General features: G+C 58.9%; 6 protein-coding genes across 6 annotated transcripts; 1 reads left to right on the top strand and 5 right to left on the bottom strand.

Annotated features, from left to right (window-relative positions):
- Positions 1 to 739: 739 nt before the first annotated feature.
- On the bottom strand, positions 740 to 2,264 carry BXZ73DRAFT_40551 (snare associated Golgi protein-domain-containing protein; the record flags this gene model as incomplete). Its single annotated transcript, XM_048018599.1, has 3 exons — positions 740 to 1,426; positions 1,488 to 1,733; positions 1,806 to 2,264. The coding sequence occupies 3 exons, from the start codon at positions 2,262 to 2,264 to the stop codon at positions 740 to 742; spliced, it is 1,392 nt and encodes a 463-aa protein (XP_047882306.1).
- A 1,172-nt stretch (positions 2,265 to 3,436) lies between these two features.
- BXZ73DRAFT_97521 (ribosomal protein L36e) lies at positions 3,437 to 3,934 on the bottom strand (the record flags this gene model as incomplete). Its single annotated transcript, XM_048027395.1, has 4 exons — positions 3,437 to 3,514; positions 3,575 to 3,607; positions 3,674 to 3,852; positions 3,922 to 3,934. 4 exons carry the CDS (start codon positions 3,932 to 3,934, stop codon positions 3,437 to 3,439), a joined length of 303 nt encoding a protein of 100 aa, XP_047882305.1.
- A 278-nt stretch (positions 3,935 to 4,212) lies between these two features.
- On the bottom strand, positions 4,213 to 5,787 carry BXZ73DRAFT_40658 (casein kinase II regulatory subunit-domain-containing protein; the record flags this gene model as incomplete). Its single annotated transcript, XM_048018620.1, has 6 exons — positions 4,213 to 4,485; positions 4,539 to 4,930; positions 4,989 to 5,163; positions 5,222 to 5,334; positions 5,387 to 5,566; positions 5,667 to 5,787. The coding sequence occupies 6 exons, from the start codon at positions 5,785 to 5,787 to the stop codon at positions 4,213 to 4,215; spliced, it is 1,254 nt and encodes a 417-aa protein (XP_047882304.1).
- A 1,741-nt stretch (positions 5,788 to 7,528) lies between these two features.
- On the top strand, positions 7,529 to 9,994 carry BXZ73DRAFT_74417 (uncharacterized protein; the record flags this gene model as incomplete). The annotated part of the gene is made up of 15 exons (XM_048022019.1): positions 7,529 to 7,607; positions 7,660 to 7,809; positions 7,859 to 7,970; positions 8,025 to 8,096; positions 8,147 to 8,218; positions 8,273 to 8,377; positions 8,428 to 8,595; positions 8,650 to 8,677; positions 8,728 to 8,799; positions 8,853 to 8,885; positions 8,940 to 9,398; positions 9,448 to 9,543; positions 9,592 to 9,666; positions 9,818 to 9,831; positions 9,880 to 9,994. The coding sequence occupies 15 exons, from the start codon at positions 7,529 to 7,531 to the stop codon at positions 9,992 to 9,994; spliced, it is 1,650 nt and encodes a 549-aa protein (XP_047882303.1).
- A 1,899-nt stretch (positions 9,995 to 11,893) lies between these two features.
- On the bottom strand, positions 11,894 to 14,347 carry BXZ73DRAFT_40339 (mitochondrial carrier; the record flags this gene model as incomplete). The annotated part of the gene is made up of 11 exons (XM_048018557.1): positions 11,894 to 11,983; positions 12,043 to 12,331; positions 12,395 to 12,417; positions 12,482 to 12,586; positions 12,643 to 12,668; positions 12,719 to 12,824; positions 12,878 to 13,116; positions 13,164 to 13,411; positions 13,466 to 13,658; positions 13,714 to 13,803; positions 13,915 to 14,347. 11 exons carry the CDS (start codon positions 14,345 to 14,347, stop codon positions 11,894 to 11,896), a joined length of 1,842 nt encoding a protein of 613 aa, XP_047882302.1.
- A 3,943-nt stretch (positions 14,348 to 18,290) lies between these two features.
- Positions 18,291 to 21,961, bottom strand: BXZ73DRAFT_97517 (argonaute-like protein; the record flags this gene model as incomplete). Its single annotated transcript, XM_048027394.1, has 18 exons — positions 18,291 to 18,469; positions 18,545 to 18,883; positions 18,949 to 18,966; positions 19,033 to 19,316; positions 19,365 to 19,457; positions 19,513 to 19,608; positions 19,660 to 19,769; positions 19,825 to 19,889; positions 19,941 to 20,074; positions 20,124 to 20,149; positions 20,205 to 20,309; positions 20,363 to 20,551; positions 20,612 to 20,785; positions 20,887 to 21,120; positions 21,176 to 21,239; positions 21,291 to 21,397; positions 21,445 to 21,549; positions 21,908 to 21,961. The coding sequence occupies 18 exons, from the start codon at positions 21,959 to 21,961 to the stop codon at positions 18,291 to 18,293; spliced, it is 2,376 nt and encodes a 791-aa protein (XP_047882301.1).
- Between the last annotated feature and the right edge of the window lie 349 nt (positions 21,962 to 22,310).

Here is a 22,310-nt window from a genome sequence, read left to right as displayed (position 1 = left end):
GCAGCGGGTTCCCTATCCTATTATACAAGTCGTTGTAGTGGGTGTGGTTTGCTACAGAGAACGGCCGACCATCGCGTGCCGGCGGCGGCGACACCCCCGCGCCCCGCCGTCCTGCCTCGACCACCACCACCACCACCACCGCAAAGCCGATTAGAAGACCAAGGGAGACGCAAGAGACAGGAAGCAGATGGGATATGGAGATGGCCGGTGAAGGCCGGGTAACGATGTGAGCACAACAGTCTATGTGCACGGGGCGATATGTGGGAGAATGCGAAGAGTGAAGCTGCGAGGGGACGGAGGACAGGACATGGTGGCGGACGAAGCTCGACACACCAGTCCAAGCCGGGGAGGTGAGTGGGTGGGCACGAAAGCAATAGAGAAGGGATAAATAAACGGTGCACTGGGAGTCGCGAGGATTGCGGGGGAGAATTAGGATATACGCGATCGATGCGGGAAGGCAGGTAAGGTAGCACGGATGCAGAGAAGATGGCGGCAATCGGTCGAGTGTGTGAGTGAGGGAGGTGAGGTGAGGCAGCGGCGGACGGCGATGGGTGGGTCGCTGACGAGGTATCGCAGGGATGAGTCATTTAGCAGGTCATGAGGTAGTGTCGTAATTAGGATGCGTCGTGGTAAGCCGTTGAGTGAAATGCGATGGGATAGCGCGAAGAATCTATATGCAAGAAAGCAGGGGGAGCGGAGAGGTTGTTTGGTGATGGGGGCGGCCGGGAGTGGTGGGTGGTCATGGAGAGAGAGCCTCCTTTTCGCGGACGAGAGCATGGAGCTCGGCCTGGGACGCGGCCCGGATGCTTGACGGCGAGGCGGACCGAATGCGCGTGCGCCATTCCTTGACCCAGGCCCAGCGACGGGCCGTCTCCTTCTCTTCGACTGCTCCGAACGAGGCCTCGGGCTCCACAGGCGCTTGCGAGGAGAGCCATGCGCGGAGATGGTTGCGGCCCAAGATGGGGGCGAGGGAGAGGAAGGAAAGGAAGGCGAGCTTCATGACGATCTCGGGTGACGTCAGAATCGACTGCACCGACATCGACGGGCGCGGGTTCGTGGCCACGGTCTGGAGGATGTCGCCAATCTGGCAGGTCACCGCGGTCCATGGCAGCGAGCCGATGAGCGCGCCGAGGAAGCAGTCCCAGACCGCGACCCCGCACACCCCACAGGCGATGTTGATTCCAGACCATGGGACGACGCCGATGAGTCGCAGAATCGAGAGACGGACCCAGGGAGCAGACCCGTCTTTGGAATCATTGCCCTCCAATACCGACCTCGTCATTGCCAGGGGCTTCGGAAGCAAACGCGTGAGGAACGGGCCTAGCGGCGCCGCCAGTGTACTTGCTGACAACGACCCGAGCGTGGTGAGCAGCGTCAACAGGGGGATCGCGAGCGCTGGCGAGAAGAGCGCCCCGGCAAGCACGTTCTGGACACCATAGCTGCTGTCAGCACCTATGGTCAAGGAATGGCGTGACAAATGGGCGCACCGTCAACACGCTCCCAGGTATTGACCAGCTGTGCATCCAAATGGTCGCTGCGGAGAGCACACCAACGATGTGCGTTGTTGAAAGCACACCGCTCTGCGCATACCCATGCAGCTCCCGGCCGAGCTGCGCAAGGTCCGGCAGGTTGCGTGGCCATGTCGCGGTGATTGGGAGCGTCGAAGCGGCCAAGAGAATAAGCGCGGTCGACAGTGGGAAGAGGATGAGGACGAAGAGCACGGGTGTATGGACCTGTAAAGCGGGCGGACGCGGGAGAGGTTTTAACAAATGATCACGCGAGCGAAGGTGATGGTGGGTACGCACTGATGGATGACCTTCCCACAGGCGAGCTTTCGCTTTCTGCTGGGGTCTCTCGAGCGTCGAGAGGTCCCCGAAGTGGGCGCGCGTCGGGGACGCGGACATGGGAAGGATGGAGGAGTCGTCCGTGCTTGCGCGGCTATGAAGCGGCGAGGACGGCGACGAGGTGAATCCTGAGTCCGCCACGGCATGGAGGGACGTCGTCCAATGGGTGAGGAGGGAGGCGAGCGCAAAGTGCGGTGCCGGGTGCGACTTGGTAGATGTGGGGATGTCGAGCGACAGGTTGGGAGTGACGGTCATGTTTGGGGCAGGGGAGCCGGGGATGGTGCCGAGCTCAGAGGGCATGTCGAGCACGGAGTTTGACGGTCGTCGTTCGAGGGAATTAAGGGTCAGAGCTGGGCGGACATTGGTCGAGGAGGCGCGATGTCTGCTGGGAGGCGGGACGGGGAGGCAGGCAGCGGACATGGCCAGGAGGACAAGAAGAGGGAAACGGACGAGGAGGACGGCCGGCTTGAAATACCAGCGAGCGCCTGTCTGTCGCCCGACTGGCTTCTCTGATTTTTGGCCGGACCCCGTAAGTAAGCGACATCAGCCTTCCGCCCAATCCGGGCACTTCCATCGCGGCTGCTCCGCCTAACAAACATGCTTACGTCCTCACCTTCCCGCACCCACCGGCCGAGGTCCGCCCCACTCGTCCAGCATTCGGCTCCGTGCCCCAACGGCCCGAGCGCCTCGTACCGTCCGCACCCGAGGCATCGCCAGCCTGCGCCGCAGAGACGCACCGCGCGCACTCTTGTTCTTGGGCCTGGCCGAGCACGGCCGCGCCCCGCCACCCTGTCCCTGCGGCGTCGGGCACAAGTATTGTAACCCAACCGCGCCGGAACAAGGAGCCAACCCACGCGGGCGACGAGCGCACACGAGTACTTGGTGACAGCGCGCCGACGACCCACGACATCCTGCTCTCGGCAAGCCGACCGAGGCCACGAATGACTCTGCCGTCTTCCGAGGTCCGCGCTTGCTTTTCCGATCGCGGCCGCCGCTGAGCTCCGTCATCGAGTCTCTTCTCCGGCCGGCGGCACCCCATCGGCTTCTTGGTCAGCGCCTGTACTAGTTGACGCAATATGTTCGGCAGTCGTTCTAACCATCAGTGCAAGGCACGAGGACAACGTTCGTCCATCTCACTCTGTCTCAATCTGAAGTACAAATGTCAGCCATGGTACTCCTTAGTAAGAGTCGGTGGATAAGTGGAGGCACTGCCTAGGCGAGTCTGGGCTGGGATAACGTCGACGTGCGGGTGCAGGTGACACTTTCCAAGCCCACCACAATTCTAGATGGTCAGGTTTTATCATATCTTGCCAGTAGATCCTATGTATACCGTATTAAGCACCACTTTGTCGCCGCGCGCCGTACTTGCCTCCACTCGAGCGTGCGTGCGAATCACAAATCATCCAACCACCTTCAGAAGCAGCAGATCGTAGGGACATGTGGAAAGGGCATGTGCATTGGGGATCCGCATTCAACATGATCGCATAGAGTTACAACGAATGCCTGTATAGCATCGTGAAGTCGTCGAGCTTGGCCCCAACATAGGATCGAGAGGGATGTCATCGAGGTGGTCCTGACAGCACCCTCTCTTTTTAGTGCGCTCTCCTGCTCTCCTGGATGATGGTGCCGAGCTCTTCGAGCTTGCGCTTCGAGCGAAGGAGGGTGCCCAGCTGTGGAAATTCATCAAGATTAACCCCCTATCGAATGCGGTAGTTCGAGGATAAACATACCCGCTTCTTCGTGAGCTTACGCGCCTTCTTGTCCTGCAAGCGGATGCGAGAGGGACCCTTCAATCTCTTGAATCGCGCCAGACCAGAAATGAGACGCACCTTGGAGTTCCTCAGCAACTCCATAACCCGACGCTCATAGGGCGAGAAGCCCGCAACCTCCCGGACGACAGAGCGCACGAACTTCGTGCGCTGGGACTGGATGCCCTTGCGCTGGCTGGGACGGACAGTCTTGGGGATGGCGGTAGTGGGGTGGCCCTTGTTGAGACCGACGCGGAGGTCTACCACAACGAAAATATATGTCAAAGCAATCAGCGTCATGCATGCATGCATCAACCAGGGGCACTTACTGCTGCGAGCCATTTTCTTGAGTCTTGAGGCTGTTGGTTGGTGGTGGATGGTCGCGGACGTAGGAGTAGCCACTTTACACGTGACACTCAGTGGTGGCTGTTGCTGCTATACAGTACCAGTCTCATTATTCCCACGCATTACGTGGGCGCACTTCCGTCTATTCATCAAGGATATAGCGTATAGTAGACGAGACAGATCAACATCAATGCTCTAGCGACGAATGAGACCACCAAAAGCGACAGAGAACGACGACACATGAAGAGGGACAGAATAAGTCAAGATCTTGTCCGTCAGAACACTTCCGCCCTGTTCCCCGAGCTCCTATCCACCCATTGGCGAATGATGCGTAGCTTTCCACCCGTTGGTGACGAGGACGCAGCCAGCTTCACAATGTCGCGAGGGGTTTGTGGGGGCCCAGTCGAAGCCGGAGAGGATGGTGGGTGGGTGGTATTCTGCGACCGCACGTCCGGCGCTTGGTTGGACACAGTACGTCCCTTCATGGGCACATCACCGCCTTCTTCTTCTTCTTCCTCCTCTTCTTCGTCGTCATCGTCTTGTGCGTCCTAAACCGAGGTCAATTTCTCACTACCGCAGATGGGTTGCGTCATCGACTTACGGCATCAAAGTCCTCCATCGGTCGGTCTTCATCTACGCGCTCGTCGTCGTCATCGTAATGCTCGTCGTCATCTATCCATCGGCCTCTCCAGTCGACGAGATCCAGCTCCTCCGGGTTTTCGGGTCGCAACCGCATCCATTGCATACGAGGGCCGCTCTTTGCGCGTTCGCTGACGCGGAAACCGTAAATCTTTGGCGTGTAGACCTTGCCCGCCGCACGCTTTTGTCCGCCGTGAGGAATTGGGTTAACGAACGGCGGCTGATTGGATGACGAGCTCGCAGATGAGCGCGGGGACGTTGACGAGGGAGAGGAAGGCTTCCAGAACGGTGCCGGAGAGAGTTCACGGTAGCTCTGGAAGAACAGATGTGCGAATGTAGTCCCAAAAAAGGCGCCTGGAAACGGATACTGCGATGAGCTTCAGTATGTCCCCGCAGGCGAGCCGGTACATACCGTCAACGCCTTGGAATCGGCTGCTGGGTGGGGTGTAAATGTCGCTGCAGTTCGGACAGAAGAGCTTGACCGTATCCAATCCTGGAAGATCAGATCGTCCGCAGGGCACTACATTGCAACCATTGCAGTATACGCGAGGGCACGACCCGAACACCCCTGCTTCATATTTGTCGACCTGAGGAGGGGAGCCTATGAGACGCTCGATCCGCAAGAAGATGAGTGCACAGATTCACCATGGCCTGCAATCCTGCCCTTGTGAGAATGAATCGTTGGTGGCACAGTCCGTACAACAGTTCGGCCGAAGCTTCCACAATTGATACGTCCGGGATTTTGGTGGTCTCCTCGTCTGAGGATCCGCATAAATCGCAGAGAACTGAAGTTGATTCTGTCACACGTACCAGGTTCCATGTCCAGAACCATCTCCATCGCTTCTTTCCAGAACGGTACCATGGCATTGAGCCCGGTCAGGTTGAAATCGTCCTCGATGAAGTCTTCCGCCACTTCGCAGAAGTATTCGTGCCCTGGGAGCGTGCAGAACCAACTGATCCATGTCAGGGTAGAAGTAGGGGTGGAGGAGCCTAAATTTCGACATGTTATGTTGCACGATTGCCATGAAATAATAGGACGGTAGAGCAGACAGTAAGCGCGAGGTATAATATTCCGAGGGTTGACACGCACTGTATCCTTCCTCCTGCTCTTCAGCGTCTTCCATATCCTCATCTCCTTCGCCCGTCACAAGAGTGTCGTCGTCTTGAGGTGCGGACGAGCCTACGACGGGGTAGTCGGCCTTCCGAGACATGCGAGAGCAGCGTGAGACTGAGTGCTGGGGAGGGACAGAGTAGAGTGGTTGGCGCGATTGGACATGCATGGCGGCCACGAGGCCGAAGCGCCTCTGTCCAAAATAGGAACACAAGGTCATACCCGAGTGTTTCCCTCTCTAACGGACCTCTGCGGAATACGTATGTATCCGATCACGCAACTCAAAGGATTTAACAAGATGATTCACCGCCCATCTCCATTTTAATCACACTGAGTGATTGAGAGCTCACAGTGAATTTCTTTGGGAGTTGAAATTGCCTTGACGTGTTCTGTAACCGATAAATTGGAGTGTAGAAATATATACGCCAGTGATGGTCTTTCGTCCAAGTTTATATCAGCTCGTCTCAATAGCCATGATCCATGGTCCTACCTTTGTTGAACGGGATGTGGTCAGGAACTTATCGGACAAGCGTTTGACAGGGACAGTCTACTCTCACGTGATCGTGTCTTCGCGTTTTATCATGGTCAGTGTATGCGCGTAAGTGCCTTCTTCAATCTTGCTCTCGACTCTGTGCGCACGATTCTGACCACCATGGATGGATCTTTCTTGCGTCAAAGACTATTCCCTCCCCCTTTCTCCGTCTCAGGACAAGACCGACAAGTAGAAGATGCCATACCAAGCACCAGAGCACGCGAGGACAACTGTGAAATCTCGCGCCCTCTTGGTCGATATTTGCCCATGCACAGAGATCAGTCTGGGCAAGCCACGCAGGAGAAAGACACGTCCAATCTTAGATGGCATCGTAACTCCACAGACACTAAACAAGTCGGCTCTACCCCTCGGGAACATCTCGTACCCCCGGGCAATCCTTTTGGGGGACCCACTCTGTTGGACCCGCCACGAGAAGAACACTTCGCAGGTGTATTTGGTTATGAGACCTCACAACCCGCTCCGCCTCGACTCCCTTCCTCCACTGCACGCCACACCGCTCTTCCCTCCACTGCCTTGACGGAAGCGGCGCCTGTTGGCAATGAGGCCCCCTTCGGCGTGTTTTCCAAACTGAAGCAAAGGAAGAGTCTTCGTCAACGCCTTGATGACGGTATGTTTCATATGAGGTTTATCGAATCTGCGCATAAACTCTGGTCTGCAGGACCCCGGGGGCATACTATGCCCTTCAGCTCCCGGGCATTCGTGAAGCCTGAACCCCCACCATCCGAAGGGATTTCCGGTGCACACTCGAGGAGCGTCTCTCACGCAAGTCCCGCTCCCGTTTTTCGAGATGACGATGACATCTCGATTATCATGATGCGAGGCGCCACGGACCTGCGAACTGCGAAGTTTGAAGTCGAAGAACAGGTGAGTCTCCCATCGCCGCATATATGCAGCCTCCAATGCGTCAAAAGCGTCGTCAAATATCGTCTTTGCAAGGTCAAGTTGAAAATTTGAAGGAAGAGAACCAGAGAATATCCCGAAAGCTCACGACCGCGAAGGACACCGCATTGCAACGGGCACAGACGGCTTCCAAAAGGCGAGTTGTGATGGCAGTCGGGCGATGGCTACACTGACATCTGTGATGCAGCCTCGATGAATGTCGCGTTGTGCTCCAGGAGCTCAAGAATCAGTCGGAGAAGGCGTTCTCTGTGACTGAGCAAGTCCGTACTTCGTTGACAGATGTCCAGGATCTACGCGCAACCATATCTAACACGATGAAAAGTCGGTCTCCGGTACGTTGAGACTGCTACCAGAACTTAACTTGAACCACACAGGCATTGAACCATTTATGAAATCCAACGAGGAATGGATGAAGACGGCAAATGCCAGAGATCTCATACGAGAACTTGAACTAGAATGCTCGAAAAGTAAGGGTGCGAAAAGATATATGCTGGTGCCTTTTTGCTGATAGACATCTAGGTCAACAAGTTGCCGACTTGCTGCGCGACCGTCTTCAGAACATTGGGAGCGAACTCATTGACGCAAAGCATACCATCACAGAACTCCAAGCTGTTCAGTGCCAAAACACGTCACAAGTGCAGCAAATGACCGGGAGGCTTGCCGTCAGGGGTGAGCCTGCAACCGAAGCGCATGTGATCCTGCGTTGACATTTGTACAGTGGACGAGGTCTCGGCATTGACGAGTCAATTATCGGAAGAGAGGAAGAATCATCGCGAAGCCCTGCACGCGACAACTGTATTGGAAATGAAGATCATGACTGCTGATGAGAGGTCAGCTTACTATTCCAGACTATTTTCAGTCACTCAATGTATGGACCGATACAGAACACAGGATCTCGAGCATTTGCTTGCACAGAAAGAGTCTTCGCTCATCGGGCTGCAATTCGTGGGACAACAGTAAGTCGGATGGGGACTGAACGTAATCTCACCTCACCGTGCTTTTATAGAAATACTGAACTGCAGAAGTTGGTTCAAGAGAAGGAAGATCAAATCGCTACGCTGCGCACAGTGACAACGGAGTACTGCGACTCATTTGTTGTGGTAAACGGCTCTTATGCTAACGAACGTCACAGGTCTGCCGAACTGAAAGCTGTCGTGGCGCAGAAAGACATACAGATTGCTCAACTGATTACTACTGCAGATGTAAATGAGGTACGAATAGCAGACCGCGACGAGAGGTGCGTCTCCCATGCTCTTCGTTGCGTATGCATCACTAAGCTCGTCGCAGAATCAATCAATTGCAGAAAGAAATTGCCTGCGGTCGTCAAACGGTTCAAGAGCTCATCAAAGACCTGAGCGTCGAGAAAACCAAGGGATATCAGCTAGCCAAACAGATCGAAGATGCCGATGAGGCGTTAGCGCGATTGCGACAAGACTTCCAAAGTCAATTGAAGGAGTAAGTAATCAGCGTCATAGAGTATTCTTCGGTGAATCATGCCGACCGGTTCAGACTGCAAGAAACTACGCTCCTTCATAAGGTGGATTAGTCCAACACCTTCTCTGCTATGGTTGACTCAACTACGCGCAGACGTTGGACAAAGAATTCAAGAACCAATCCCGTGAATTAGACCTAGCTCGTCAGTCGACGGAAGAAACACGGGTATGTAATACGGACATGGCATAGTGCAACTACCTTACGAATTGGCTTTCCAGAACCGTTTACTGAACGCCGAACAAGAGCATACGGTTAGTCTGTAGACCCAATGACTTGCACGCCGGGTCACGTAATTCTGTTATCAGCGAGCTATTGTTACCCTGGAGTCCGGGCTGCAACACAGTGTTTCCGCGCTTCAGCAGGAGAAGGCGGCTCTCGAGACAATCATTAACGAGTTGAAGGAAGTCATCAAGGCGAAAGATGCAGAATTTTTGAGTATGCACGAAGACCTTACCGACCAACTCCAACGCGATAATGTGGCACATTCGAACAAGTTGACTACAGAAGAACAGAGGCATGCTGAAGTTAGAGTGGAGCTAGATGAGGCATACACTCAATTGTCAGCCTACGAGATGCGCTGCAAGGCATTGGAAGAGCAAATAGGCGATATGCATGGCCAGCTTCAGACCGCTCAGTCGCGGTGCTCCGCCACGGAAGGCGAGCTACAAACTCTACGATCTCGAGTGGCATCCCTTGAAGCACGAGAACTCAAAAGTGCTCTGCGTGTTAGGACCATCGAATCGCGGTATCACGCTGGGGATCTCGTGTGTATCCCAAACCTGAGAGTTTTACAATATGCTGATAGTTTCACAGACAGACGAGGAGAAATCCTTCGTGCAGTCGCTTGTTCAATCGGCACAGGCAGGCTACGAGAAGGAGTTGGTTAGCAACCGCAACGAGTTGCGCCGGGTAGGTTCTGCCTCCGTTTCACGCTGCACACTTTGAACATGATTTTAGCGCGATATCGCTATGAAAGATTTGGGAGCAAAAGTGCAGCTACTCGAAGTCACCTTGGCGAAACAGGTCAACACGGTAGGCCATTCGGATATTTTCTTTGAGTTGACGACCTACTATTGGAGCCCGCAGGCAAGACCCTCTGCTCACACGACGGTGGCGGATTCTCTCATCAATCCGTCTTCATGGGTATTCTCTGGCCAGAGTAGCTCTCCCACACAGGTGCCAGACAGAGACCTGCAGGTAAGCTTGACTGAACTCCGTTGATGTTAATTCACATTTGCCATTTAGTCGACTACTGTCGACGACCCGGATCACGCCACGACGGGCCCGTACTTTACTGGTCCTAGAGCTGAGGCGACCCATGCTCGAGAGACACTCCCGGGACCCTCCACTTCCAAACTAGCAACCTCGGGGAAACGTCTTGCCAACCAAGGCATTCGGTCAAAATCGGTTAAACCAACATTCGGTCGACTGGCTAGCGACTGCTCCGACGAGATCTCTGATACTGGCGACGTTCCTAAGGCTCCTTCTCCCGTAACGCTTGGCAAGAGGAACAACCCTGACTCGTTGACTCGGCCGGCTGAGAAGCCCCCTCAAACGACTTACAAACGTCTGGTGCGAACGTTCCTATGGTTGCGAGCCTCGGTTCACTCACACACTTGTAGAGGTCTGGGAGTCGACGAGTTGCTGAGGGCGCAGCGAACAGCAAAGCCGAGACTGCGTCAGCGAAGGTAAGTTTGTTGTACGTGCTGAAGGTTGTGTGCTTCCTTGGGCACAGACTTCCATCCCTTCCCGCGGATCTAAGAACAAGGCTCGAAGGCGCCGTCAATAGGCAGCACATTTGGGAGGAATGTCGAAGCGGTCACCTCGTAACACCTGCCTTGATGCTGTCGTGCCACTTGTTGTCGTCTCTCGTTGTGCAAACATGATATTTCAATTATCACTACTGCTTGATATGGTTTCTCGCTATCTGGGCTCCCGTGTGTTAGACAGACGTGATGACCGACCACACCACTGAGCCCATGTTCGTGGGAGCCCCACCCTGCTAGAGTCGCCTCGGGCGAAGATGAATAGCACTGGAGCACGGTGAAAATACATTTCTTACGAGCAGTGAAGTACAGTAGGCGACTGAGCGCGAGAACACAACAGCAAAAAGGCTCCACGAATCATCAAAGGTACACGCCGCCATCCTCTCCGTCGTCCTGCCCCCCATCCGTACCGTTACCCTCGACTCGACTCCGACCGTTCGAAGCCGCATCGGCTGGCGGCGCCCCCTCGTCCTCGTCGTCCTCGAGCCCGTTCGATCGATTCTGACGCACGGGCCGCGCAGGGGCAGGCGTCGGGCGCGGCGGCGGCGGCGCGAGGTCGTAGTGCGCGCCCGCGACGATCCCCTTCTCCGCGAGAACGGTCTTCAGCATCCCGACCCGCTCGTTCTGCGACCCTCTGCAGACGCCCAGGGGCCGGGAGGGGGAAAACACAACAAAAACAAAAACAAAAAAAACCAGGCGTCAGCCGAGTCCTCAGAGATCTGGGGCGGGGGAGGGCACTCGCATCACGCCCTCGTTCTCCCCGAACGCCTGCGCGAGGTCCGGGTCGCCCGGCTCCTCCGCGAGCGCGTCCTTGAGCGCGTCCTGCGTGCGCCGGAGGTGCGCGAGCGAGTTCTGGAGGCGCGAGATCTCTGCGGGCCGGCGTCGCACGTCAGCTCGCCGTGGTGATACTGCTAGCGGTCCGGCCCCGCTGCGGTAGCACAAAGCGGGAAAAAAAGGAGGGGGCAAGGCCGCACCTTCGGTGATCAGCGGGACCGCGAGCTGCCGCGCCTCTTCGAGGGTGAAGGGCTGCGCGTACCGCGGTCTGTAGTCCATGCTCGCGGATGGGTCGGGGGCAACGGCGCGTCCGGTGAGTCCAGTCTTCCGTCTGACGTACCGGTGAGGTGGAAAGCCACCACGTTCTGCGGGGTGACGTATGCGCACTCGGATTATGTAAACGGTGTGTTCCAGTGTGTACGCGCGGACCGGGCCTAGAGCTGCGCGCGACGGAGGGCTGCTGGCTAGGTAGTCATTGCGGGGGTCTACACATATCGGAGGCAGGTATCTCGGGTTCTCGGGGACCACGTGTGTGTATGGGTATTAGATGTGAGTGGCAATAATATGTGGGGGGTAGGGGATACAATGCGGGATAGTGAGATGACAACCAATCGATCAATCTATGTGCGAAGGTCCACGAGCGGAGGCGGTACAAAAGCACTGCGAAAGCAAACTCATACGCCCAGCCTGCGAACGCGCGAGTCGCGAAGAATGCCATATTAGCACGGGCTGTGAAAGAAGGAGGGACGCGCGCACCTCGACTTGCTCGACTCATACACAACGTAGGAGATGGAAACCGCAGGGACGACCTGGCGACCCGCGTCAGCGCACAGACTTCTCGGGGATGATGCGCACGGTGCCCACGCACCTTCGCGAGCGTCGGCAGCAGGCCGCGGTAGAAGCCCCGCCAGCCGTCGCGCGTGTACGTCTTGTTCACGACGTCGAGGATGCCGGTGTAGCGTTCTGGGTGTCCAGACGAGCCGGAGGCCTGGAGGCGCGTGCGGACGAGGTTGAGGGGATACACGCTCGTCGCGCCGACGGAGCCCGAGACGCTGCCAAAGGCGAGGAGAGCGAGCATTCCTGGTTCCTCCTTGCCCGTCGAGCGCAGATAGGCGAGCTTGAGCGCCTCGAACGTGCTCATGTCGATCGCTGAGTATCTGCCCAGCAACGGAGATGTCAAAGGACCGAACAAGCACGCGTACGGCGATGCTGAGGCTCACGGGAAGACACCAACGAGGCCGATCTGATGGCGGTGACGGTTGCTTTGGTCAGTGCGTGCGCGACACGATGCAGGAAGGGGTGCTTACGGCCAGTCCACGGTAGAATGCCCGCACACCGCCCAATTTCCATACACAACCAGCAGCCTCGCGGAGAGATCGCCTCTGGCCTTCGGCACTGCTCATCATTTGCGTCTGGCAGAGAAAATGGGGTGAGCGCGCTGATAACAGCTGGCTATCCTCGACCGCACCTTGAGGGTCTCTATCGGATAGATGGCTGCAGCAGGATCAGTGCACGTTATCGCGTGTCGCGTCGCGGTTACGCACACAATTGACTGGTGATCCCTCCGATGCCTCCAGAAAGAAACCGGCTGACGCCGCTGATGTCTCGTGGATCCTCGACTTTGTCCCAGTACTTGGCGAACATGCGTTTCTGTGCGAGGTGTAAATCACTGAGCAGCACGGATAGGGTGAGGAGCGACGCACGGAGGACTCGTAGGACAGGAACTTGATGGCCGACTCCGGCAGGATTTTCAAGACCGAGAGGCCGTTCCCTGTCCAGAACGCGAGGACGCCGCCCTCTGCATATATCCGGGTGACCGCACCAGCAATTGCTCTCAAGCCGCCCACTGGTGACTGGCCGCTGAGAGTGCCACCCAACTCTGGTGGTCGGGTGATCAAGAAAATCTTAAGCCGGTCGAAAGGCGCAGTACATGTCCGCGAGACTGAACGCCATGAGTCGGAGACGCATTCCCAGCACGGGTGGACGTACCGGCTCCAGCAACTCCGCCTGCCATTAGGAACTTGACTGCTGTTGATCCTCCGAGCCAGGTTTGGTGATGCTCCTCCTCCTCACAATCGTCGTACTCAAGGTCGTCGTCGTCGTCCTCTGCTGAAGTGTGGTCAATGGGTAACGATGTAGGAGTTGCAAGCGGTGCATCCTTGCTGCCGAAAGGTGTAACGGGGGGATGTGGAACAGCAAGGTCTTCTGCGCTCAGGGTAACATCGCCTTGGGCCACGCTTCAGCAGGAGTGCAGCGGACAAAATGGTTGAGCGCATACCTTCCATATTCACGCGTGCCGCCCACGCCCGTCGTCGCCCATGAACTTCCGGACCTCATAGTAGCGGAAGATCTCTTGCGGCGACGCTTTCCGAGGCATGAGCAGCAGGAAGTCGCGGAATTCCGGGAAGCTGATTGCGTGCGAGTGCGGCGACGAGGTGAGGAAAGTCATGAACTCGGTGAGCGTCGACGGCGCCAACTTGATGCCTGGCGACAGCTGTTCAGCACCGAGCTTGGGGCTCAACGAGAGCGCACGACGCACCTCCTTTCTCGAGCGCGAGCTGGAGCTCGTCCGCCTCCAAGTGGCCATTCCCGTCCAAGTCCAGCTCGTCGTGGAAGATGTGCCAAAGCTCTGCAAAATCCACGCCCGCGATCAGCCCTCCTGCCCGTGCCCGTGCCCGCGTCGGCCGACAGCCCCGACCCCGACCGAACGAGAGAACGAGCAAAAAACGAGAGCACTCACCCTCCTCCTTCGCGTCCGCGTACCGCACGAACTCGCACCACCGCACGCGCTTCCCAAACGGCCCGCGCGCGAGCACGCCCATCCGGCCCATCAGCTCGTCCGCGTACATCGCCTCGAGCCTCCGCGCGCCCTCGGGCGTGAGGTCCCCGTCGCGCGTCACCGCGACCTGGCGCGCCGCGTCGTCGCCTGCGCCCTCGCCCGCGCCCCCGGCCGCCGGCGGGAGGCGCGCCCAGAGCGCGTGCAGGCGGGCGCGGCGTCGTTCCGCGCCCTCGATGGTGCGGAGCTCGCGCAGCGAGTGCGGCACGGGCGTGTACGGCGACGGGTCCGAGCGCAGGTGGGGCAGCGGCGGGTGCGGGCGCGCGCCGGAGAGGGTCTCGTCGAAGATCTGCCGGGCGGACGGCCGGCCGTGCTCGTCGGGGGCTGCTCCTGGCATCGCGGGGGAGAGGGGGAGGTGGGAGAGGGGGATGGGGAGCGAGAGGCGAGGCGAGGCGAGATAGAGGATAAGCAGCTATGGCGTGTGCGGCAGATTAGTGGTGGGTGGGTGGACACGGGACGGGACGGCGAGGACTGGCGGTAGCCGGGATAAGGCAGCGACAGCTGGAGGAGAGGAGGAGAGGGGTTGATTATCGGCGGGGGCACATGCAGGGCGTGCTGGGAGTGGCGGGCGGAAGCTGGAGGACGGGGTGGGTGGACTGGAGCAGAGAGTGCGCACCCGGGGCTGGACGAGGACGGGGAGCGTCACCGTGGCCAACTCCCCCGGGCGCATATCATCCGGCTCCTGATTGGCTGCTGCTGTTGGTCCTACTTGGGTATGTCAATCGTCATTACGCTCGCACTAGCTACAGATCTCGGAAAGTATATGCTACATGTACAGTAAGGTGCTATGGACTACAGTATTCTCTTGCTTCTTCCGTTCGAATATGCATGGTGTGCGGGAATAGGTGTGTACATACAGGTGAGTGGGATTCAACGAATGTGTTCGAATCCTTCGGTGCGGTTGTCGGTCTACCCTCGCACGTCCGCTCCACGGCGGACGCGTCCACAGGTCATAATGTAAGCACGATCCTAGGTTCTACCGCACACGCATGGGGGATTACGCATAGCAAAACGCCTACCAGTAGTCGGGTGTGCATGGGGCATATCCATCGTCATGGGTGCTTCCTCCGCTTTTGCGCGCGATCGTCCGAGTCCCAGTCCGAGGTCCCAGCCTGCGGGCCTTCAAGTATCAAGCTTCGAGCTAGCTCCAAGCCCGGCCAGGCGCGCTTCAGCACTTCGCGAGTCCGCTGCGTGGTGGCCGCGGACTCCGCCGCGGGCTGACCGTCGCCCGCAGGCGGAGGCCGAGCGCCTTGAGCGCGTAAAAGACCCCAAAGCACGTCTGGCACTGCGACAGCTGCGACGCGCTCCGCCCCGGCGCCTTCGACCGCCGCCCGGCCGACATCGCCGTCGACGCCGTCGAGGACGTGCTCCCGCTCCGTCGCCGGGCGGCCGTGCGCCGGCGCCGCGTCTCCGCGTCCGGCGCCGTCGCCGGGTCCGGCCCGCGACTCGGTACCGCAGCAGCCGGGTTCGGAAGCTGCACGTTCGCCGCGCCGCGCGAGCGCGGCCCGCCTGGCGACGGGGAAGGGTGGTGCGCCGGCGTGGGCGCGTCATGCGCAGGCCGCCCGGGCCAGCTCGACGGCGGGACTGCACCCGGGTGCGGGTGCGGGTGCGGGTGCGGGTTCGGGGCGAGGTGTTGAATCGACGAAGACGCAGGGTGGTCCCCACGCGCAGGCGGTTCGTGCTGAGAAGGCTGCTGCTGCTGCTGCTGCTGGCCAAGCAAGCGACGTCAGTCAGGGAGGCCGCTCCGCGAACCACGGCATCACACGCACCGACAGTGGACCTGGCTCTCGGAGCTCGCCCGCGAGTGCCCTCCCGGCCGTCGCGTCTTCGGGTGCTGCGCGGGCAGCGGCGGCGTCGGCGGACGATAGATCTGCGGGAGCGGCGGCGGACGATCGAAGCCGTATCAGCATCGCTCGCCAGGACCCGCCACCCAGCGGCCGTCTCGACGGGGAGACGGAGGCTGGGGGCGAACGGAAACGGGCGGGACGGACCTGGGGGAGCGACTTTTGGCTCGCGCGGCGCACAGGCGTGCTTGGGGAACGCGTCGCGCGGTCGGGCTCGCCCTGTTCTTCGTGCGCGAGCGACCTGCACTCGCGCCGGGGCGGCGTTGGCGGGGGCGTTGGCGTGCAGGGGAGCTGCAGGAACGCGCGCGACGGCCGGGCGGAGGACATGGGCGTGCCAGACGACAATGAGCTACGCGCGTCGGAGATGTGCATTTCGGGATGGGGAGCGCGCACCGTGGTCTCCTGCGGGCCGGGCTCGGGCTCGAGCTCGAGCTCGACGAGCGTGGGGGCGAGCGACTCCCGGCGGCTCTCGGAGTCGGTCACCGACGACCTGTCGTCGACGACGCCGGGCGACGGGGGCCCGTGGAAGTAGATGGCACAGCGGCGCTGCTGCTTCAGCTCGCTCTCGCGCACGGCGGTGGCGTAGTGCTCATCGGCGGGGATCTGCACGTGGGGCGAGCGCGGTGGATATGAGCATTCATCAGCGGCGCGGAGAGAGACGCGTGCTGGGCAGAACAACGGACCGGCGGCATATCCTTGTTCATAATGGTCGGCGACAGTTGACGGGGGCCTTGCGGGAGGCGGGGAGGAAGGGCGGCGGAGACCTGGGGGGAGAGGCGTGGGACGGGCTTGCGCCAAGCCATGCTGCTGTTCGTCGACGAGGTTGGCATGGCGGAGGAGGCCGTCGGGGGAGCGGGGAGGGCGAGGACGAGGACGAGGACGAGGAGAGACATGGGTCCTGGCTCCGGGCGGGTATTTAACGCGGTGGAGCAGGGACGGGAGTTGCGGGGCCAGGAACAGGAAGGAGGATGGATAGGCTGTGACGACGTCACGAGGAGCGCGGCTCGAGAGCAGTGTCGCGCGCCACCGTCGACCGAAATCTGCGCTCTGTCGATCGTGCACACCCACGCTCGCCAGGAAATGAGGACACATCCCCAGACGAGAGGGGTGGACGCACATGTGGGCGTGCGCGAAGAGCACCGTCGAGCGCCGACACCGCCGGAGATGAGCGTCGCCCCCTGGAGGTCGAGCGGGAGAGCCCGGCTGGCAGCTGCGGTGGGCCGGAGGGGTCCGGGAGGGGGTGTGGGTGGGTGGGGTGCTCGAGGAGGGTCCGGCGCGAGAGCATGGTTGGGTTGGTGTTGAAAGACGCCGGAGAGCAGCCTCGCCTCAAACACGACCTGACGCTTCATGCGCAGAAGGGGGTCGCTATTGTCAGAACTTGCGTGGGGTGGCCCAGGCCAGAGCGCGCGGCGTGTCCTGCACGCGCACGACCACATACCGGGAAGGGAGCACGGCTGCCCGCACGAGGGCGGTGGGCATGCGCCGTCCAGTCCCCGGCCGACGACGTGGTGTCCGTCGGATGCGCAGGGGCATGAGCCGGGCTGGGTCGATTCGGGCGGGCTGCGGAGGGTCAGAAGGCAGCCGGGGCTGGGAAGTCTGCACTTTCGCGACGCGACGCAGCGGGCGGGCGAGAGTCGTCCGTCGCGTTGTGCTCGAGAAGGAGCATGTTCGCGTTGGACCCGTCCGGCGCCTGGTCGTCCTGGTTGTCGATGGGACGCGGACGACTGCAGAAGGTCGAGCTGACCGCATTGGATGGATGGACAATTGGGCTCTGCCGTGCGGAGACCGTCGAGGTGCAGGCTCGAACTTGCCCACAACACACGCCTGCTGTCACACCCTCTCCCGGGGTCCTCCCCGGCGCCTCCTCCGCCAGGCCCGCTGCCGGGAACGTCCACTGCGGGTCGCATGGCGAGCCCGACGAAGCATCGGGATGACACAAAACCCATTCGATGCAACTCCGCGGCCTTCATGTCCCTCCATCGATGGTCGGCGGCGGTGTATCCGGACGTATGCACAGTACTCCCCTGCGAGCAGACACCTCTCTCCGGCGTACCGGGCCAATGGCATAGACCTCCCCATCCCTGCCAAGGGCCCCCCGCCCGTCGATCACCCCCACCCAGCAGCCGCGCTGCGGCACTGTCTATTTCGTCCCGTCCCCGTCTTCCGAGCCGACCTAGCGGGCTCGGAACCGCCCCACAGCCTAGATATCGCACTCTCTTCACTCGGTCAGGTACAACACATTACATTGCAAACTGCATTCAGAAAGCGACGACCATGCGGCAAAAGCAGTAGCGATACACTGGGGACCATGGGAAACTTATGGGAGCGGTGGAATCCGTGACGACAGGGATTACGACAGACGACGATCGACAAGAAAGCGAGGGCTAAACGTACGCTCTGCGCGCAGACACCAGTTCGATACATTCGACCCTGCGCTCAGCAGAAGTACATCAGCCTCGACGTCTTCTCGTGTAGTGGCTTGAACGATGCCCGGAACTGCTCCAATTGGCTTGCCGCATCCCTGGTGTCAGTAGATGCCCAGTCGTCTCCTGAAAGCTGCTGCGTTCCGTTCGGGTCGTAGTGGTTCTTTGCCCGGGAACAGACCGTGTCCGCGTCTGCGTCGCATAGCACGATTATAGGGTCCTTCAATGATCCGGTCCAGGCGCGAGCGAAACAGAAACACGACTCACAGTAGACAGGGGCAGGGATGGACACCGAGCGCGTCGAGCGGGCGTAAACGTGGCAGAGGGCGAACGACAACGCCTGTAGACTGTCAGGCGTGAACCCGTTCTCGTCGTATAGCACGCTGTAGTGCGCCGGCCGGGATGTGCCCAGTAGACCGCCGTGGCTTTGGAGGTAGAAGTCGAATTCCGTCGGATGTGTGATATTATTGTCGACGACCGTGCCCGCCGGACAGTTCCCGCTTCGGTCCGAGTCGCGGGTGGGGAAAAACCGAACGTGGTGTCGTTTGCCCACAACGATGATTGTGATCTTCGGCAGTGGATCCACACCAGCAGCCTTGCATGCCTCTGGAGAGCAAAGCGTGCGTTCAGTCCGAGAGGTTCGGGATGAGTATGCGGCTGAGTTCACGTACCCTTGAGCTGCGGAAGCTCTGTATCGACACGGACACGCCATAATTAGAAGACTTTTCCACGAAACAGTAAACGGCCTAGCTCACCGTAGTCCAGGACATGCTGAAATTGTCCCTCAGACACACCATCTCTGTAGAAAATGATTCTCTTCGGCGCGATGCCCGGCTTCTTCTCTGCTTTGGCGCGGTAACCTCGGTACATCAAAATGATCTTGGTCGCCATGTCCTTGAGATCGTCGATCATCTCCTGCCTCGAGGTCTGAACGCGCATGTCAGCGACATACTTCGCCGTGTCCGAGTCTACATTGCCGACGAGGGCGGTAAAAGACGGGCGGCCGTCCGCGCCGGGAGCAGGGTGAATGACGTCCGCCCTTGAGACTATCAGTACCAAAATGTGATGCATGACATTTCGCGCTCACCCCATGACCATAGTGGGATTATGAGGATCTGTGAGCACGGAGACCGAGCGGGGATCTGGTATAGCGTTGATCCCCCCAAGCTTGACATTGATTCTTGGAGTGAGGGTCGGCAAGCACGCATAAGTAGACACTGGGAATCAAGACTTACTTAAGGCAGACGTTCGCGAAGTATTGGGGCTTGGCACGCGAACTCTTCGAAGACTTCACGCACTGTGTGGCGACACCTTGAGTACAGTCGCCGAAGCTATCGGTGATGGTGAGCATCCTGCTCCTGGAGAAAAATGGGATTACGCACTGCTTGACGGCCGTGTAAAGGTCAACCGACGACTCGGGAAGAACGACGATCATGAGATCGGGGTACTTCTTGTACGTTTGGAAGCATTCAGTGCCAGCAGCCCTGAGTTGCTGCGAAAGGAGTGACATCAGACGTCGATGAGGCAGACGCAAGATCAGCACTCACTTCCGCAACCTTGTTGATAGACTGGAAGTATTTGATGACGGGTCTTGGCTGTTGCAGGGTGATACCTGTGCCAACCAATCAGTTTCTGTATGAAATGACGAGTGCCCCGGACGGACCCATTGCTGCGAAGGCACTGCAGAACCCAGCCACCATCTCTTGAGCTATCTGCGGAGTAAAACGTTGCTCCCGCTCGTAGATGACTATAGCCCACATTCCAATCGGGTTTGTACGGTAGAGCTTTTTGTCGATCCTGCACTAAGGTCAGCCGTGTTCAAGCCGACGGGGAGCACAACACTTACATATTCCAAGCTCCATCCCGTGGTCTCTACTCGCTGTCTGTCGGAATAAAGCAACTACCAAGAGCATGAAAATGAACTCACAATGGTGGGTTGCTTGCTGCCTGGGCCATACTGAAGCGTGGGGGTGTCGAGAATCCGCGCAGGAATGGTCGCGGGGCGAGGGTTCGCGACGTGCATGCCAAATTGCTGCCATCGCTGGGTCAGTCTCCGTGACAGCGATGCTGAACACAAGGACATACCCTGACATACTCCGACTGTCCATACGCTAGGACGCCCAAGGCGTTGGTGATGCTTCTGAGGCGTTGGGCAGGCTGCTGGGTCGCGAATTCCAACACGTCCTTGGTTTTCTCGGACGGGATCTGCTTGCGCATTATCTGGCCTTCCGGCACCGAGCACAACTCCAAAGGAACATAGACATCGTTCGCAAACTGTCGTGGAAGAGCATTTAGTGTTCATATCTTGCAACATTCACAACTGGGGGCATTCACCTCGGCACAGATGATGTCCGGATACCGCAACGTGTAGTTGTGATGTTGCTTGAAGTAGGCGGATACAGACACACGTCTTCCGTCACTGTCTGTGAACGACTCGCGGTCTGCTCCTAGGCTGGTCAGTTTCTTGACAACGCGCGGGGTCCGCGCCACGGTCTGCTGTCCAGGGATCTGGACGGTGACTCGGATTCCGGATATAAAACGCTGGAGCCGGATACGCTCCCTCTCTGGGAACCCCTTCGCAGGGGAGAGTATCTTGGGTCGGACCCCACCTTGTTGAGGAACTCTAGGGCCACACTGATGAGGGGTCCGGGCATGTACATCGCGCCAGTGCTGATATCGACGTTGATCAACATCTTGCCGATTGCAGGGCGCACCGACTGGAAGTAGCCCCGCCATAGATGGATGCCGCCACCGATATTCTTCATCTCTTGCTTCGTGAAGAACGAGCGGACGTTGAAAGGGTATTTCATGGAGGGTTCCATACGAATGACCACATTCAGAGCCTGCGAATATGGGTGTATATGTGAAGAGGACTTGCAAGTAACAGTGAAAACGTACGGTGATCGCGGTCAAGACGGTGTTATCATGCGACTGCTGCCCTTGCAAAAAGCGCGCGAGGATTCTTGAACCAGCAATGAGCGTGCGTATCCGAAAAGTCAGACAGAGCACGCACTCGGGATTGATCGTCGCGACGAGTGTGAGCTTCACTCTGTACGGCTTGGGTCCCTTCCCAGTGGCTTCGCCTGCCGCTTGAGGACGGTCAACGAGAGTGAAGCTGAACTGTTCGAGAGGTGAGCGCGTATCCGTGCGGGAGAAGCCGTAGGTACCTCATGCGTTCCGGAGGGTCCGAAAGGAAGTTCGCGGGCCGCAAACAGGTTCTTCCGCCCATCATAGACGGCGCGTGGGGTGAATATGTCGGGGGCAATATCGAGCTGCAGTCGCTTATGATGTCCATGTTGAGTTTGGCGGGAAGCGGCCTATCGAAGGGAGATGACTGGAATAGATGGATCAGTTGGGAGATTTACAACGAAAGAAATGGAGGATCTTACCGACTAGCGGACGAAGAAGCGATCGGTCGTAAGATGAGACGGCCAAGATCAGATGAGGACGTACCATCGTAGTGGTGGATGATGCTCTCGGGGACGAGACTCGAAGTGGTTGGTTATAACATCGGTGAGGCGACCGGCGGTTCCAAAGGAGGGCCTCTTGACGCCGACAGTGGTGATATGGGCACCCGGTTCGGGTAGGCCAACGGCGAAGGACGAGCGCCGCGGATGGCTGGGCCGCCACCACGAGCAGGACCGCCACCGCGAGAAGCGCCACGAGCGCGGCGCGAGGAGGCATAATGGGAGGGAGGAGCGGGGGGATGAGAAGGGAGAGACGGGTGGGCGTACAAGGACGGCGGTGAGGGTATATATGAGAGAGGAGTGGCGGACGCTTTGTGCCCGACGGACTGACGGCGGTTGCACGCCAGGCGCAAAGACCGTGGCCCCGCTTTTGTTGCTTCTTGTCAAGGACACGACGCGTCCACCGTCTTCGCCGTCCTGGGACCTGGGCGCTCTTGCGCTCTTCGATTTCGACGCCGTTTCTCTCGGATGGATCATCGTCGAGCCCGGCTCCGTATTCCGGCCACGCGCGCATCGTCTGTGCAGAGTCCTGCTCGGTGTCGCGCCTCCGTCCCTCTCACCAGCTG

The sequence above is a fragment of the Epithele typhae genome (genome assembly GCF_022376455.1).
Source record: "Epithele typhae strain CBS 203.58 chromosome Unknown BXZ73scaffold_4, whole genome shotgun sequence".
NCBI lineage: Eukaryota > Fungi > Basidiomycota > Agaricomycetes > Polyporales > Epitheliaceae > Epithele > Epithele typhae.
The sequence above is the reverse complement of the archived record's forward strand: the minus strand, read 5'-3'. Positions and strand labels throughout refer to the sequence as shown.